Raw genomic sequence first — 13397 nt, 5'->3', positions numbered from 1 at the left:
GAGAGGAGAGGAGAGGAGAGGAGAGGAGAGGAGAGGAGAGGAGAGGAGAGGAGAGGAGAGGAGAGGACAATTCATTGGTATTTAAATCTGTAACCTAGGAACTATTCCTCAGGCAAACTGCCGTCCATGCAAACAGTAGTCATTGTAAGGCATTATTTAAGGAATCTCCCTCCTTGGAGATCTTCAAAATCTGCCTGGACATGGTCCTGGGCAGCCTGCTCTGGGTGTCCCTGCTTGAGCAGGGGTGGGACCAGATGGACTCAGAGGTCCCTTCCAGCTTCACCATTCTGTGACTCAGTGATTGTCATGAAGCTGTTCAAATAAGTAACACAGATTTCATTCCTCTAAAACACATTCGTGAAAAGGCTTTCTATATCAAACCTACTGAAAGTGAAAAATAAAAAGTTCTGTTGCTTTTTAAGCATCTTACATAGAGGTCATGAGAATTAGAAACAAAAACCCCAGACTTTCAAGAGAGGCATTCCGTGAAGTACATCAGTTGAGTTCTGCTATAAGCAATTTCCGTGGCTAAAATGAAACGAGGACACAGGAAGCAGCGCTGAGCTGAGGCCTCACACACAGTAGTCCATGAGCTGAGGTGAAAAAGGATAAAACTGGCTGAGTTTCCAAGAAAGTTATTTACACATGATGAAGTCAAGCACAGTCATGATGTTGTACCCCTCAGAGGAGAATGTAGCTTAAGGACTCATAGAGGGTGAGCTTATTTTGTCAGCTGTGACTCAGACTTTGTCTTCAGACTCTTCTACACCTATTTTCTCTTTCACAGCTTTTGTTTTCAAATGATTACAAAATGTAAAAATTAAAAGGATTCAAATATAAATGTAAAACTTCACATAAGGATTTCTAGCCCTAATTAAGCCTGCATATTTTTAGTATGGCAACCAGTATTATGTATATTTTATGTAAACCCACTTTTGTTGCTGAAAGATGCTACATCAGTTTAAGAGGTCGTAAAATGATTCATAAGTGATCCTTTTGAGCATAGTTCATTTTTTTCCCTCCAGCTCTAATCATTATATTGCTGTTTTGGGAGAAATTGCTGCTCTTCTGAACACTGTTCTCTGAAAGCTGAAATAAGGAAATAGGAGGGAACAGCTATTTTGCATGATCGTTTCTATTTGTACTTGGCATAACTTACATAACTTCCCTTCCACAGCAGTTTTTAGATTTCAGTGAAAATCTAAAAATATTCTGGAAAAAAATCTTAAATCAACCTTAGCACTACAGCAATTTGAGGTATTCTATCATAACCATAGGTCACTCACTTGATAAAATTAGCATGCATGCCATTAACCAGGCAATCCACTCAATTACTTTTCTGTTTCTGAAACCTTTCACTGGGAATTCAGTATCTAACATTAAGACTTACAGGCTGTGAAAAGAATTACAAAAAGTAAGTATTTTTCATCTTTTGTAAACTACAGAGAATTTGAGAACAGCTAAAATGTGCTTCTTGTTTCTGAGAAGCAGTTTATCTCAAACAACAACAAGAAAAAAAGACTAGAGTTTGACTCTTCAACAAATGTGCCTTCTGTTTGGGAACATAGCGTGCCCTGTGACAGTAGACTTGTTGTTAACTTGCTAAGTGCACCAAACAGCTTGTCTTCTGACAGATGACAGCACCAATACTTGACAAACACTTGACTGCTATGAAGTGTAAAAGGAGGAAACTGTTTCCTTTTAAATATAAGAGAAATAAATTTGTAATATATGTGTGTATTTTTAAAGCAATATTACAGCAGAATCTTCATTATTTTCACAGATTTTGTATTTACTCGATGAAGGCTTCTTCACTTTGCATTTTGTAACTTTGATTCCTAATGGTAACAATTTGCATTTACTTAAGATATGCCTCTATTTCAAGTCTTCAAAAGAGGGTGTTTGCAGAGCAGAAATTTGTGTTTTCTGAGATCTCTCTATTTTAGGCTTACAAGTTCCTTTACCCTTGAAACTGAAAAGCAGCAGGCTAGTGGGAACACTAGCGAGACCATTAAGGCTTTTCTGATGTTTTTATTTCTTATGTTTCCTGACTCATATTTCTGACTGGCCTGTGTTTCTGATCCAGGTGCACTTTGGCACTCATAAATATTCCACAGTTCTGTCTTTTACTACCAAAAATGCAATCCCTCTCACTTAGTAGCTATAGCTACCTAAAGTATCTTTCATTTAGACTACAACATTGTGTAGAAAGAAAGCACATCATACGATCTTTACAGAAAATAAATATCAAAGAACACTTGATAAATAATCTCTTTTTCCTCCTTAGGTCACCTGGGAGACATCCCAAACATCAGGATTATGTCTAGAGTACTGCAAATGAAACCAGTGAATTAGTCGAAATAGATATAAAACCTACTGCTTAATACACTGTAACTGTATGATCTTGAAAACATACAGGTCTAATTTATTTATTTTTTCTGTGATGATAATATCACTAAAAATTTACTAGATTTCAAGCTGCCAGACTATCTTGAGATTTACTTAACTCAGCATTTTGTCCTGTACTAAAAACTGACACATCAAAGAATGAAATAAAAAAGCATCTAATAAGAGAAAGTCTTTTCTACTTGTAACACCAGCCTGTCAAGATGAGCTCCCAAAGGACTTCTATCCAAATAAAAATACAATTCAGGGATTTAGCCATAGCTAAGCATTAGAATCATAGAATGGGTTGGGTTGGAAGGGAACTAACAAGCTAGAGCAGTAAGAAACAAAAAACAACCAACCAAACTAAACTAAATAAACCTTTCTCCCAATCCACCCTCTTCCTCCTCCTCCCCCCAAGCAGCACATGGGAGCAGCACAGGAGAACGGCAATGGGAGCTGCGGTCAGTCCATGGCGCTTCGTCTCTGCTGCTTCCTCACGGTCCCTCTCTGCCCCTGCTCCTCATGGGGTCCCTCCCATGGGATGCCGTCCTTCCCGAACTGAGCCTGCGGGGGCTGCCCACAGGCTGCAGCTCTTCAGGAACTGCTCCCACATGGCTCTGTACCACAGGGTCCATCCCCCAGGAGCAAACTGCTCCAGCACGGGTCCCCCACGGGTGGGCGGCAGCTCCCCCCAGACCCCCTGCTCCTGCGTGGGCTCCTGTCCACGGGCTGCAGCTCTGGCCCAGGGCCTGCTCCTGCGGGGGCTCTCCATGGGCTGCAGCCTCCTGCAGGCCACATCCACCTGCTCCACTGGGGGCTTCTCCACCCATGGGGGGGCTGCAGCGTGGAGATCTGCTCCATGGGGGACCCATGGGCTGTAGGGGGACAGCCTGCTCCCCGCAGGGGGACTTGTGCTGCCTTGTGCCTGGAGCACCTCCTGCCCTCCTGCTGCACTCACCTTGGGGGCTGCATGGATGGTTCTCACTCCTCACTCCCTCAGCTGCAGGTTTTTTTTCCCTTTCTTCAATCTGCTCTTTCAGAGGCTCATACATCATCACGTATTGGCTCAGCTCTAGCCAGCAGCAGGTCCCTTTGAAGCCAGCTGAAACTGGCCCTTATCTAACATCTACCAGCTGCTGGATTCTTCTCACAGAAGCCACCCTTGCCACCCTCCAGTAACAAAACCTTGCTACATGACCCAGTGCAACATCCACCCTCTAGTTTTTGTTCTCTTCCCCTTTACCAATACTGTAACCCCATAGTAGAAGGCCACCAGGTTTGCCAGGCACAATCTGCCTTGAGTGAAGCTACGTTGGCTGCCACCAGTCACCTCCTTATTTTTTGGTTCCTTGGCATGGTTTCCAGGAGGATCTGCACCGTGATCTTTCCAGGCACAGAGGTGGGACTGACTGGTCTGTAGTACCCGGGTTTTCCTTTTTTTTTTTTTTTTTTTTTTTTTCCACCTTTTAAACAGTGGGGGTTGTGTTTCCACTTTTTCCAGTCTGTTGAGAACTTCACTGGAGTGCCCCAACTTCTCGAATATGATGGACAGCAGTTTAGCAGCTTGTTGTGGTTTAACCCAGTAGGCAGCCCAGCACCACATAGCCACACTCCCTCCCCACCAGTGGGATGGGGGACAGAATTGGGAGGAAAAAAATAATAGTAATAAAAGTAAAAGCTCATGGGTTGAGATAAAGACAGTTTAATAGTACAGAAAAAGAACTGGATGATGATGATGATGATGACAATAGGCTGTACAAAGCAAGGGATGCACAATGCAAATGCTTACCACCTGCTGGCCGATGCCCATCCTATCCCAGAGGAGTGGTCCTCCTCAGCCTGGACAGCCACACCATATTAATTGTTTAGCATGATGCCATGTGGTATGGGGCATCCCTTTGGCCAGTTTGGGTCAGCTCCTGGCTGTGTCCCCTCCCAGCTCCCTGTGCACCCCCAAGTACCTCACTGGCAGGGCAGCACCAGGAGCTGAACAGTCCTTGGTTCTGTGTGGGCACTGCTCTGTAACAACTGAAACATCCCTGTGTCATCAGCATTATTCTCATATTAAATCCAAAACACAGCACCATGCTAGCTACCAGGAGGAAAATTGACTCTATCCTAGCCAAAACCAGGATAAAACTTAATCCGCCAGTTCCCTCATGACCCTCGGATGCATCTCATCAGGTCCTGTGAACTCGTGCACCTTCAGGTGCCTTAGACAGTCTTGAACCTGATCTTCTCCTACACCATGCAGTTCTTCAATCTCCCAGTCCCTGCCTTTGCCTTCTGTGACTTAGACAGTGTGTCTACATTAAGAATCTATCTCCTGTCACTCATGGAAAGACTCAGAATGAGCATAAGCAAGTAAACAGTTTGTTTAGGTAATATCAAAGAGCTCAAAAACAAGATGTGAAGAAATCAAAAGGAGATTTAATCAAGGTGACTAACAGTATTTTCTGCTCACAGAAAGAGGTCACTGACAGAAGGGCACTGATGATTGTCTCTGAAAAGTCTTGGTGTGAGCTGAGAAACATTCTGTAGTTCTAAATCTTGTGCAGTAGGTGCTCATAGATATAACAGGTAAAGAGCAGGCCAGTTCTAAGGAGGTAGGATACTGGTCAGTTAATGGCAAGAAACTCAATTAGTTTGTCATCACAAAATATAAATAGTGTGGTAGGCCTAGAAGAGCTTCTTTTCTATCTGCTTTATGTGACAGGATCAGTTATCTATATACTAATAAAAGTTTTCCTGACTAAATATATAAAACAAGGAGACTTGAAACAAGCGTGTCTAAATAACATGTATAGCTGCATATAGGAATAATAATAATAATTCCCCAGAATATCCTACTGATGTTTTTCTTTCAGGGTTTCTACATCCCACCACAGTATATTTTCTTTCCTATAACAAGCAAGAGAGGTTATCAAAACCACCTACTACATTTCTGATCTCCACTTTCTCTGCTAGGTAGCTTAAATCATTGACTTTTATTTTCCAGACATCTTTGCCATATGTTAGGTAGTTATCTGAATAGCAGTATTTCTCAATCTGTAAAAAAAAAAAAAAAAAAAAAAAAAAAAAAAAAAAAAACAAACAAAACAAAAAAAAAAAAAACAAAAACAAACAAACAAAAAAAAAACACTAGCAACAGCCAATGGACCCTCAGCTTTAAGTGAATTGAAAGCACAGTCTCCCTCACTAAAACTTATTTCCTCTCCCAGTGATGTTTTACCAAGAAAACTTAGTACGACAGAATTTTTGGGGCAGGTACACGCTCCAAAAAATAGAGTGATTTCTGATTTGTTGGAAACATCATCATTTTTTTCCAAAATTTTCTTAACAGACAAGTATTTTCTAAATTTGCTACATTTTATTCTTCATATTCAATTTATCTGTATTCAATAATCAAAAGAATTATCTGAAAAGCTGCAAGGAAATCTATTCTGTTGTTAGACTGGATTAAATTTTAGAAATGTATGTGCACTTGTAACAAATTATTTTAGAACATCTTTTTATTTGGAGGAGAGTTAAATTGGGCATCAGATTAATTGATCTTCAATTAGGAGAAAAAAGACCAAATTTAAGGGAAAAACAATAGAATAGACAGAGAAAAAGACTTTCTTTGGGAAGCTAACCTGGACATACAGCCAACTCTTTCACTGCCTTCCTTCTCCCTCCTTCAAACCACTAGTGAAAGATAGCATGCAAGTGAAATACAGTTTTAATTTAAATGCTACATAAAAAACAAAATACAAAATCAGAAGTGTCAGAGCCAAGACATATATTTTGTTTTCCAAGCAAAATAAAAAAGTGTTTTCATGTTATTGCCAAATAACATATCACAAACCAAGAGCATGATTATATCCCTCTGTTAATCACCTAACAACTGAGTGAAAACCTCTTTTGATCATCGATGGCATTGCCTAACTTGTTAATTTATGTGCACATTCTTACTGGAACTTAGTGCAGTTTCATAAAACGAATTTTTTTTTTTTCAATAACTCCTAGATAACACCCATGATGATAATCTGAGTCTGTAACTTCACATAAAGTTTATGAAGCCTCTGTTATTTACTACCAACACAAAGAAATAGCATTAGAAGTAAAACACCATTAAAACAGAATGAAATATTTATTCTCATTTTTATATTCAAGTAAAACATTCAATTTCAATTAGAACAGGTAAGTTTTATCATATGCTTTTATTAAATGGGGTTTAAGAATTATTACAGGTTGGTAAGAATAATAACAGTTCAGAAAGTATCATGAAAAAATGATCAAAAACACTGGCTTTGCATTTATATAAAATATTTATGGGACTGTACCGGGTAAAACAGTGCAGATTACAACAATTCTGAGAAAGAAATACATTACATTGCAGTCTAAAGAAATAAACCAAATTAACAGCTTGCTTAGTAGTGCTGTTTTAATATTTACAATATCTCATAAAGATACAATGACATTCCATTCAAGTAGAGTTTTACGAACTGTTGCTTTAAAAATCTATAAGCAATGTAACTAAAGGATTTTTTTAAAAACAAACAACTGAAATGTTTAAACAATTCTTAACTTCAAGAGTTACTTTAATGCATATTCAGATTACTGATTTTTTAAGAATAAAGCAGCTCCACATTGAATCCACCTGTCTTGGTTTCCTCCACAAGGTACATCAATATTTGTCACCACACGGTCTCTCTCCATGCTACTGTAGACTGGTAAAGTTATACATTCCTCAGGAGAATATGGACCGTATGCATCCTGTCAATAAACCAGCACTTAGTTATCACTTGGAGAACAAAACATGAGAAAAGAGTAATTTTCAGTGATGTGGTATCCAAAGTTGGATCCTAAGATAAAGTCTAGACACAGCAGCCTTTGATACACAACCCTTGGTCCAGGCTACAAAGGAGAAGGATTATTAACAAAGCAGAGACTAGAAAATTCACTAGACTACTCTGTAACTAAGCCTCTTAAGTTTGCTCTCCAGTTCATTAAACTGAAAACAGAAGAATGTATCTAACAGGAGTGATATTTTAAATTGCATATCAAAATCTTCATTCAGCCAAAAATAAAAAATAAAAGAAAAATTACATGTCATAAGCTTCTGCAAAGCAGAGACAAGGGAACAGTTTCCAGGGGGTAGAAGCTGCTCAGCAGCACCAGTGCTGTACTGCCGGGGCAGTTCTGGGGCACCAGTGGTCTTGGCAAGCCCTGCTGCTCCTCCTGCAATGCAGCCCCAGGTGTGATCTACACCTAAGCTACTTCAAGTGGGATACTTCAAGAGCTGCACCAAAAAAATCTTAAGCCAGTCTTCCCAAGCTACCTTCCGTGTTTAACAATGATTTTTAAAAAAAATTAATCCAAATAAAAAGAAATTATCATCTGATACAGAGCTACTGTACCTTACATCAGAGCCTCAGAGGGAAACTAAAAGTATTAACCACGATTCAGTCAGACAAGGACTTTAAATAAAAATAAAAAGCACAAATTCCCCAATCCTTTCCATATAATTTTTGCTCTTCAAGACACAGATGCATGTGTAGAAATTTCTCTCTTTTTTTTTTTTTTTTAATTCCTTTCATACCAACACTGATCACAGTTGCAGCTGGGGTTCTTTGGCACTTCTGGGGAACAGGTTGTATCCATTAAGTGACTAAACAGGAAATTTTCAAGTTAAATTTAAGCATTCAGATTTGAACATTTTGGCTGAGTTCATTTATAATTTTGTATTCTCCTGTGCATGTACTTTACTACTGCACAGTATTAACAGCACTGCTGCTACAGAGACTACAGCTATGCTGTAAACACTACTTTTGGAAGGACATCAGTTGGAGCCACAGTGTTACCTCTCAGTCTGTACCCTGATACTGCACTCCTGAGAACAATTCCAGTTCCTCTCCACTTTCTGTACTACGAAGTGTGTGCACCTTGGACGTAATTTCCTCCTCAGGCTTCGCATAGGTCATTGTACCTCTGCATGATTATAGAACTGAGTTCAAAGACTGACTAGACTTCCTACAGCATGTAACTCAGGTTTCAACCCATCATGCACTTATTTTGTATAAGTAATGCAAGGTTTCATTCAATTCATATATATTAAGCATGTTTTCCTCAACACTCAAGATTTCCCTTCTTGTCAACAGGAAATTGTGAAAATGTTTTCAAGAATCGATCAATAAAGTAGCACATGTCTCATAAAGGAATCTGACATAAAAATTAGTTGCTTTTTTTAATGCAAATTACATCAAATGCAAGTTAGTTAAGCTCTATTATTAGAAAATAACTAGAAACAGAAAAAGGAGACATGCAAACAATGACTGTTTCGAGCACTTTGCCTTGCATGTTAAGTGTTAAGCCATTTCTGAAGGGTTTTGTTGTTCCTTTTGAAAATCAAGTTCCCTTGTCTTTTGAACACTAGTGTTTAAAACCTTACCACATTTATCCCTTGGTTAACACTACAGAGAAAGACAAAATACTGGCAAATTTGAGAAGAAAATGTCAGCCAGAGAATGGTCTTTAAGTACAGCCAAAGCTGGGAAGCCCGAAGTTGGCAAGACTTCTTTTTACACCCTTTTTGTGTTGAAGTAGCTGCTCACACGCTTTTCTCAATTCCACTGATGTTTTACAGAATCACATTATTTGAGGGTTAAAGCCATTCTGTGAAAGGCTTTATGAACCACAAATCCATATGTCCTTTCCTTACATACACTCCAAAATGTTCTTTGTCTAGACTGCCTCACACATTTTTATCCTATTTAGTCCATTACAGCTTGGGATCAATCCATGAATTAAAACCAGAAAAGGCCCTCACAATTTAATAAGTATTATGTTATTGCTTAAAATACTCCGTTTTTAACATTTTAGCATTTTGAGCCTTTTTCTGGAGAGGTATATCAGAGAAATCCTGCAGACCATTATTTTTATTTTATTATTTCACACAGTTCACATTGTTTTAGTTTGGTTGAAAATGATCTGAAAGTGTTGCTTTATAAATACACAGATTTTTGCTCACTAGATTCCATAAGAGAATTCCATATGGGGAACAAACCATAAGATAGCATGTTCTACTTCATACTCTTCTCCTATGGAGAGGATAATGAGATCAGGGGAAGTACAGAATGATGCCCCAGATCTACCTTTCTGTTTGAAAGCATGATGTTTGATCATGGTCAATTCCTACTGCGAAGCCTATAGCAAAACAACTAAAGGGCATAGAAAATCAGAAATACTTTCCTTAGAGACACATTATATTTAAAATCTGGGCAGTTGACAAGTATTGGCTTCTGTTGTAAAAAAAAAAAAAAATCAAACATTTTTTTCCAACACAAAAACTTCAGCTGCTATTCTTTTCAAGTATGAAGTACATTGGAAGCAGCATCATTCTCTAATTACTGATCTCACTTGTACATCGTTACAGGCAGATCTCTGTTACTGCCACATAATACCTTTGAAGTCTGAAGAATATTGACTTTTATTCAGAAAAACACTTTAGGAATCTGTTTTATCTCTAACAGAAGCTAAATGCTTTTCAAAAAAAAAAAAAAAAAGATAGGGTTACTTATAATCCTCATCTTCAGTGAGCATAAGATAAACATTTGCTGTTACCACTTAAAGTATATTGCCATCTTCTCCCTCCCATCACTGAGTCAGGTTGCTGGTTTTTGTCTGTGTGTGTTTCTTTTTTTTTTAAAAAAACAAAACAAAACAAAACAAACAAACAAAAAAAATCCAGTCTTTGCCATCAAAGCTGGAAGCAGTAATGCAGACATTGGCTAGTATCTACTTGTGTGTTCTCAGGCTAAATCTTGACTGTTATACTTCCAACGCTGTACTAGCAAGGAATGCCGTGTTTACAGTGCTGGAAATAACAGTGAGAACAAAAAAAAAAATAATTGTAGGGATACAGCAGTGTACTAGCAATGGAGCTCCCTACATATCTATTACTAGATACTATAAATCTCAATATCATCATCATTTTTTTTTTATAATTACCAAGCTAATTCTAACTGAAAAGTCAACTACTGGAGTCCAGTGAGCTTTTTTATTTAACATTCTGACCAAACCTAGCATTATCATCTAATGAGATTCATCCCAGGTACTTTATGATGGAATGAACTTCCTGTGATGCCCGTCTTTTTCTGAGACCAAACAGGAGCCTAAGGTAACTAAGTCACATGGGTAAGTAACTTTTACACAGTTGTGTGGGTGAGGGAGCCCTGGCACAAGTTGCCCAGAGAGGCTGCAGGGTCCCCTCCTTGGAGATCATCAAAATCTGCCTGGACATGGTCCTGGGCAACCTGCTCTGGGTGTCCCTGATGGCGCAGGGGTTGGACCAGAAGGCCTCCAGAGGTCCCTTCCCACCTCAACCATTCTGTGATTCTCTAAGTATAGATGAGATGAATTCTACAAAAAGTTTTCTTTTAAGAATGTAAGTATATGAAATTGTAATGCTATATATTCTTGAAGAAGTTCTACATAACTTTTTCCTTTATTTATTGAAGACTGCTATTATAATTAGAGAGTAGAAGCAGTAACAACTTTTACTGTTTGGATTGCTTAATTTTCATCTTACATAGTCCTCCAAGTGTTTGCATTTTTTTATATCAGTGTAACTAGGGGAAAGGCTTTCTTTGGTTACAGACCACATTCTGTTCTCTGACTCTTTATTGCCGTTATGTCTTAGTACTATGTTTAAAATGCTAAGAAAATATACTCTACCTAGATATACTCTCCCAAACTCACGTATACATTTAGTAAATACATTTTTGAAAATGTTAAAATTCTTTAAAAAGAAAAAAGTATGACTGAAATAAAGTTTTGTTTTAATCTGCACAATAAAAATAAAAAATATTGACAAAGTGGTAATAAGTTCTTGTTTTACATAAAAGAAGTAACTTATTAAATATACAGATTTTTATTTTAGGATGAGGGAAAAAACAGGTCAGCAATGTCATTCTAAAAAGCTACTACACAGAGAAAAGCAAATTATGGGTCTTGAAAGTTTAGGGCTTTTAATAATTTAGTACCTGTGGAATCCAGGCCATGTAACAAGGGAGAACAGATGACACAGTGGGAGAATCATGCAGATTTTCTGAAAGTCGATTTCCATCAAAACTGCAGCCTTCCATTTGTAAGCCACTGATCTGCCATGGAAATATGAAATATTGAAACATATATAAAAGACTTGAAACGTTAGTAATGATTACACTGTGCTTCAATAAACAACAATCCTTTTTACTGTGACCAAATTTTTAAATAACAGGAAGGCAATTATTGTAACGTCATGTGTGAGAATAGGAAACATGATTTAAAGGCTCAATCTGCATCATGCTTCGGTGTGAACTTCCTCTGATTTGGATTCACATTCTTTGAAATGCTAGAGAAAAATACCTGTAAATGTCATCACTTATGAAACTGCAGTAGCCTGGCATTAGATTAATGGAAATATGATAGCAACAGCCAAGTCCACAATTATTACCATGTTAAGAATAAGAAAAGAACAATCACTGAAATAAGCATGACTTCCTGCTTGGAAGTCTGAGCATAGCTTTCAAAGAATGCAATGAACTATTGCACAGTTTTGCAGAGGGAAATAAATAATATTCAAATAATATGAGAGAAAATGTTATTTATTACAATTCAAGATTTCTTAGTTAAAGCATTAATTGAAAAAAAGAAATAATTAAGAAACATTTACATAAGTAACTGTGCAATGCTTTAAATGTAACATATTTTAAAGATTTTAAAGTGCTTACTTTTAATAAACAAGTATTTTCAGACTCTGAACTAATTCTTTTTTTTTTTTTAACTGAAGTCCTGAACAAATTAATGACAATGATATCTATTTTGGATTTCTTAAAAAAAATAAACAAAAAAACCATACCTGTTCACCATTTTATTTTGCTAGTACAAATAATAATAGTTTGCCAGTATAAATAATAGTAATAATCATTTTGGCCTGCTAATGTGGTAACTTCAATTTTAGTACTAGTAAGATTTAACTCAGTAATAACTTTCATGCAGCTTTTCAAAAAGCTAAACCTAAAACTAGAGCATATGTCTAATGAAACCTACATCTGAAAATTGCTTGTCTTTTGTAATATCATATTAAAGTCCTGTATTAAATACAATAAAAAATAAAAAATAAAAATGAAGCAGGCTTTCACCAAATACAACGATCATGAAGTGGTGCTGGAACTAGGCTATACAATGCTATTGGAAACTGGATGAGTCACTGTATAACCAAAACAACAGACAAGAAATAGAGAAAACTATCATTTTCTAATCCATTTTCCCCTGCTAGAATTTTTAGAAGTGTACATGGCACAGATGTGTGATGTTACAATGAAAGCCAGGAGTAGACAAGATGCAGTGAAAATACTTTAGTTAGGTAACTACGGTGTTCTAAAATTATTTATTCGACACAGAAATTGCAGATAAACAGTAATACAATGAGGGTTAACTGTCATGCTTCAAAGGCAATGTCTTCCTCCCAAGTGATGGGTGTTATTTCTTGGTTTTGTTTTATGTCAATACTCTACTAACTGTACAGTAACTACGAATACATTCTGCATTTTTAATAAATAATTGTTCTCTTGATTGTAGTTAGACTAATGCAGTCTTTACTTCAGAAACTTGCTTCTTTAAACTTGTGTTTTAACTCTGGGCCAAGGGCTCTTCCTTACAATGTACAGGATATATACACATGTATATACATATTCTAACATTTGCAAATGCATTTAAAAAAGCAATAGGAAAAAAAGCTTTGTTTGGTCCTTGGGCAAGATAGTGACTGCAGTAACATCCTTTGAAGTAACATGGGCTACACACGGAATAAGACTCACAGTAAAGCTTTCAAAACTGTGGCAAACCTGACTCTTAAGAATCACAAGAGGCAAGCCCACAGCAGTATGACTTTTTCTCTATCTTCATTAACTTCTACGAGTGTTATAACAAGGCCTCACTGAAATGAATTAAATTTTTCAGACATTCTGTTTGGAACTGCAAAA

The 13397-nt window shown here is 37.3% G+C and overlaps 1 protein-coding gene across 2 annotated transcripts in view; it reads right to left on the bottom strand.

The window, feature by feature from the left end:
- Window positions 1–6496: 6496 nt before the first annotated feature.
- Window positions 6497–13397, bottom strand: part of DYNC2H1 (dynein cytoplasmic 2 heavy chain 1) — a 170378-nt gene continuing 163477 nt past the window's right edge. For both annotated transcript variants that reach the window (XM_068670205.1, XM_068670216.1), the window contains exons 88-89: window positions 11415–11531; window positions 6497–7146 (exon numbers count right to left, since the gene is read on the bottom strand). In XM_068670205.1, coding sequence (XP_068526306.1) covers window positions 6988–7146; window positions 11415–11531 — 276 coding nt within the window. In that variant the 3' untranslated portion in view covers window positions 6497–6987. The remainder of the gene's footprint in view (window positions 7147–11414; window positions 11532–13397) is intronic.

Source organism: Anas acuta, chromosome 1 (assembly GCF_963932015.1).
Source record: "Anas acuta chromosome 1, bAnaAcu1.1, whole genome shotgun sequence".
Taxonomy (NCBI): domain Eukaryota; kingdom Metazoa; phylum Chordata; class Aves; order Anseriformes; family Anatidae; genus Anas; species Anas acuta.
The sequence above is the reverse complement of the archived record's forward strand: the minus strand, read 5'-3'. Positions and strand labels throughout refer to the sequence as shown.